Source organism: Lycium ferocissimum, chromosome 9 (genome assembly GCF_029784015.1).
Source record: "Lycium ferocissimum isolate CSIRO_LF1 chromosome 9, AGI_CSIRO_Lferr_CH_V1, whole genome shotgun sequence".
Classification (NCBI taxonomy): domain Eukaryota; kingdom Viridiplantae; phylum Streptophyta; class Magnoliopsida; order Solanales; family Solanaceae; genus Lycium; species Lycium ferocissimum.
In genome coordinates this window covers 6,748,506-6,754,156 of record NC_081350.1, presented here as the reverse complement: position 1 = coordinate 6,754,156, position 5,651 = coordinate 6,748,506, and the positions used below count along the sequence as shown (strand labels likewise).

Below are 5,651 nucleotides of genomic sequence, written 5' to 3'. Positions count from 1 at the left end.
ATGAAAGGGTAGATAAACGAGGTCAAAATTCGACTAACAAAGAAACGCCTCTTTCATTTCCTAAACTTAACAACTCAATTTCTCTTCACGAACGCACCGAGCAAGTTCTAGACGTCAATACAAAGCATGGATTATGTGAGATTAACCTGACACACACATGGCACACAATCAATTCAAGATGGATCCATAACAACCCTCAAATCAAACAACACAATTCAAGCGAAGTGGGTCATATATGAGTCAAGATAACATGCTTAAATGTTTCGAAATAGGCTATTCGTATTTCAGGCATGTTTTAAATTTAAAACCAAGAACAACTCATTTTTGTCAATTTCACCTCGCCTGAGTACCTAGAATTAGACCGGTCTTATGATTTATCCCTACGACTCCCTAAAAAGAAAAACTACTACTCGGCTCAAAGTTCCCCCTAGGGAAAGAACCGAGGCCATAAGAAAATCCAAGGGGGCGGATGATGTATGCCACTAACGAGGGACTTAAGAAGTTACTAAAATAAAATGAAAGAAAGTAAAAATCTTTTTGACTCTTTTTTCAGTTTTCTGATTTTTTTTTAAGACTCTAAAACTCAAAAAACTAAAAAAAAAAAAATCCTAAGGCATATTGATCATCAACCTTAAACTCAAAAATGTACAATACAAGGGACGTATTTCTCACCCCATACTTAAATCATGCAATGCCCTCAATGCATATAGATAGAAAAATTAAAAGCAAAGCAAATCAAGAAATACTTTCTGGGGCCCACTAGGGACTACTCATCATCACTGACATCATCGTCCTCGCCATCGCTCCCGCTCGAACTTCTCCTTATCATCACTATCATAGGGATCAACGTGCTCTCGATCCTCAAGTCTGGATAAGTGATTTGCTATTTTGTTCTCTGTGCCTTTTCGATCAAGAATCTCAATATCGAACTCTTGTAACAGCAACACCCAACAAATGAGTCTGGGCTTTGCATCCTTCGTTGCAAAAAAAAAAAAAAAAAAAAAGCAAATATCAATGTGATCAGTATACACTATCACCTTCGTCCCCACCAAGTAAGATTGGAATTTGACAAAGGCGTAGGCCGCCACCAATAATTCCTTCTCTGTAATTGTATAGTTTATCTGGGCTGCATCAAGTGTCTTGCTGGCATTATAAATAGGATGAAAGATCTTGTCCCTTTTCTGACTGAGAACAACCCCCACAGCAAAATCTCTTGCATCACACATCAACACAAATGACAGAGTCCAATCTGGCGCGATGATAATAGGTGCAGTCACTAACCTCAATTTGAGCTCATCAAAAGCCTTCAGACAGGCTTCATTGAATAAGAATTTCATATCTTTTTCTAGCAGCTTGCAAATCGAGTTCGGGATCTTTGAGAATTCCTTGATAAATCGCCTATAGAAGCCTGCATGTTGAAGAAAAATTACGGACCCCTCTAACAAATATAGGAGGTGGCTGTTTCTCGATTGCCTCTATTTTAGCCCTATCAACTTCAACGCCCTTGTTTGACACCTTATGTCCGAGAACAATACCTGCTCGAACCATGAAATTGAATTTTTCCTAGTTAAGCACCAGATTTGTTTCTTCACAATAAGCCAACACCGCATCAAGATGCCACAAACAATTATCAAAAGAATCCCCAAAGACGAAAAGTCGTCCATGAATACTTCCATACATTTTCCACCATATCAGTGAAAATAGACATCATACATCTCTAGAATGTACCTAGAGCATTTCATAATCCAAAAGGCATCCTCCGAAATGCCAAACTACCATAAGGACAAGTAAAAGTGGTTTGCTCTTGATCTTCCCGTGTTATCATAATCTGATTGTTGCCTGAATAGCCATCTAAGAAGCAATAATAATCGTGCCCAGTCAATCGAACCAACATCTGATCAATGAAAGGCAAAGGGAAGTGATCTTTTCTGTTTGTAGTGTTCACTTTACGATAGTCAATACAAATACGCCAGCCAGTGACCATTCTCTAAGGTACCAACTCATCCTTCCTGTTTTTCACAATCGTTATGCCCCCTTTTTTCGAGACACATTAAACATGACTCACCCATTTCTTTGTCAGATATGGGTAAATAATACAAGCATCAAGCCACTTAATCACTTTTTTCTTTACCACCTCTTTTATGACTGGGTTCCTACTTCTCCGATTTTCAACACTGGGCCTGCTATCTTCCTCTAATAGTATCTTGTGCATGCAAAATGGGCTGTTGATCCCTCGAATGTCAGCTATAGTCCATCCGAGGGATTGAATTCTATCTCTTAGTACTCGCAACACTCGTTCAACCTGCACATTAGTCAAGAAGGCAGAAAGGATTACGGGAAATGTGTTACCACTACCCAAGAAAGCACACTACCTAAGAAAGCATAGCGCAATTGAGAGGGAAACCACTTCAGTTCAAGAACCGGGGCCTCCTCAATGGACGGTTTTGGCTTCTTCTAAGATTTCGGTCTGTCCAACTCTTTAAAGGGTGTATTGGCTCATGAATATGCACAAAAAGTGTCAAGAATGTGAAGGCACTCCTCTACCTTCTCATCTTCCACCAACTGCTCATAATATACCAAGGCTATCTCCAAAGGATCTCTAGTAGCCAGAAAGTGATCTAGCTCTGCATGTATTAGCTCAGGCTCTACAACGGTGACCATATTCAATTCTTCATAATAGGGTGGCAACTTAGTTTCTTTAAATACATCAAAAGTAGCCTCTTGCCCATCTACTGTCATGGATATCTTCATATCTCTTACTCGGATAACCGCATCAACAGTAGCTAAGAATCCCCTTCCCATGATGAGAGGGACATTCTCATCAGCTTCATAATCAAGAATGATGTAATCAACTGGAAGAATGAATGGACCCACTTTCACAAGAACATCTTTAATTATGCCATCGGGATATGCTAGAGATCTATCCACTAACTGCAAAGTGACTGTTGTTGGCCTTGGCTCACCCAACCCTAATATTCTGAGCACAGAGGTGGGCATCAGATTAATACTAGCACCCAAATCACACAATGCTAACCCAACCTCAATATTACCAATGATTAAAATGGTGAAACTGCCTGGATCTTTCAGCTTTGGAGGAATCATGTCTCTCACTCTAGAACTGCACTCCTCAGTAAGTGCAACCGCTTTAAACTCCATGAAGTGCCTCTTAATTGCAACAACATTCTTGATGTACTTAGCATATTCTAGAACTTCTTGCAAAAGCTCCACTAAAGAAATATTGATGTATACCTATTTCAGAATCTCAAGAAATTTCTTACATGTTTGTAATCTCAAGAAATTTCTTACAAGTCGAATCTGCCTTCTGCTTATGAAGTCTCTATGACAACGGTAGTGATGGCCTAGCCACTACGACTACTGGCTGCTCTGCAACTTTCTGCTTTGTCTCAGTTCTCTTGGCGGGAACAAGTTCAGCATCTGCTCTTTTGTTCTTCAGTGGCATCTTCTCAAGTTCTCTACTATTCCTCAAAGTACTGCCTTACATGCTTCTCTAGGATTCTTTTCAGTATTGTTTGGCAGAGCACTCTGAGGTCTGACATTCAGAGTTATCGCCATGTTCCCCACTTGACATTCAAGCCCATGAATAGATTTTCGCATCTCGCTTACAACTTTCTGATTCTGCTCTTGAACTACTTACTGTTGAGCCAAAAAAAATTTCATCATGTCCTCCACAGAATTACCGCCCTGCTGAGCCTGAGGCTTTTGATAATTATTCTGCTTGTAGTAATCCTGCTTACCTTAGTGATTATTGTAGTTGTTTTCAAAATTATTTCCTTGGTTTCCACCGCCACAATTTTGGTGCCCCATGTAGTAGACTGATTCTAGAATAGCAGGATTCGAAGGGCAGTTGGCAAACAGATGATCTCTGCACAATCATCACAATGTTCTTGTACCTGATTGATCTACTACACCTAATTCCCAAATGGAGCATTATTTAGTCTGTTAACAACATGAAATAGTTGACCAAGGTCTGCTCGAGTCATAACAACATCATTTACTTGGAGTACTCCTGCAGCTTTTTGTACAATTCCTGAACGACTTGGCTCTGAGTCTTCTTGAGTACCTTCAGAAATCACCTCTAGAAGAGCCTCCATCTCCTCATATGTTTAGATAAGATTTGTCCCTGAGCTGAAGCATTCAATAAAGCTCTCAAATCATGCCTTAGCCCTTCCACAAAATAGTGCCCAATGATTTTCTTCGGTTGCATATGGTGTGGACAGTCTCACAATTACCCCTTGTACCTCTCCCATGCTTGTGGTAGAGATTCAGAGTCTTTCTGAGTGAATTTAGCAATTTTTCGTCTCAGCTCCTTCGTTTTCCTAGATGAAAAGAATTTCTCGATGAATTTTCTTGATGTATCTGCCATGAAGTAATAATTCCAACAGGAAGATTCTACAACCAATCCGTTGCTTCACCAATCAATAAGCACGGAAACAAGGCCAGCTTCACATAATTGTTGGAGACATCTCGATATTGAAAATTTTCGCTCAACTCCACGAATATCATTAAGTGATTATGCGGGTCTTCATGAGGCTTACCTATATACTGGCACGTATTCTGCACCAGCCGCACTGTTCCTTTGTTCAGCTCAAAGTTTCCATCGATATCATGCTTGACAATAGCCTTAGAAGTATTTTCTAGACTAGGTCTAGTAAAATTCAACACTGGAACTTGGTCTTGTTGTGCCATCTCAACAACTCTTTCAGCAACTTACGTAACTTCCCTATTCTCGACTTCGAAATTGTCAACCAATTCAAAATTATGCTCGTTGTTCGCCAGCTTTTTCTGCTTGTGTAATGTCCGTTCAATTTATAGGTCAAAGTCAGCTAATGTTTTTCCTTGACTTCGAGTATTTGGCATAAATGAGAGAATGCATCTGTGTCACGACCCAACCGGAGGGCCATGACGGGTACCCAGAGCTAACCTACCGAGTACCTAGTAGTACACTTCTTGTTATCATTCTAAGTGGATCATGAGAGGTAACTTATGAATATCATAATCTAAAAGGGCATGAATCCGCAAAAATAATAGCTCGTCTATATGATTATCATCAACTAAGCCCATATATATATATATATATATATATATATATATATATATATATATATATATATATATATATATATATATATATATATATATATATATATATATAAACGTATATATATATATATATATATATATATATATATATATATATATATATAAACACAATGCTGTGGCTGCCAAAATGATAAACGGGAAATGAACTGATAAGGTTATAGGACATCTAATTATACACATTTGTCTACGAGCCTCTACAAGGAGTGCATAACATCACAAGGACGGGATAGGACCCTGCCATGCCATACGTACACGAAAGAATAGTACCAATAGACTGTAGCGCCGAGGCAAATGGAGCCCTTCAGAGAGATAGCTGATGAAGCACCGAAGAATCTGATCTATCTCCTTGCCTACCTGCGGGCATGAACGCAGTGTCCACCAACAAAAAGATGTCAATATGAATAATGTACTGAGTATGTAAGGTATGAATAGCAATGTAATAATGATATGGAAAGTAATATGAGATAAGAGAGATAACCTGTAAATCTGGATGCCTCTTAAGGTTGATGTCATGAATGCTTAGCTTTTTA

General features: G+C 39.0%; 1 protein-coding gene across 1 annotated transcript; it reads right to left on the bottom strand.

The window, feature by feature from the left end:
* Positions 1-785: 785 nt before the first annotated feature.
* On the bottom strand, positions 786-4,707 carry LOC132031550 (uncharacterized). The gene is made up of 7 exons (XM_059421538.1): positions 4,557-4,707; positions 4,260-4,377; positions 3,377-3,491; positions 2,545-3,249; positions 2,098-2,302; positions 1,038-1,408; positions 786-974 (listed from the first exon to the last, which is right to left on the bottom strand). The coding sequence occupies exons 1-7, from the start codon at positions 4,705-4,707 to the stop codon at positions 786-788; spliced, it is 1,854 nt and encodes a 617-aa protein (XP_059277521.1).
* Between the last annotated feature and the right edge of the window lie 944 nt (positions 4,708-5,651).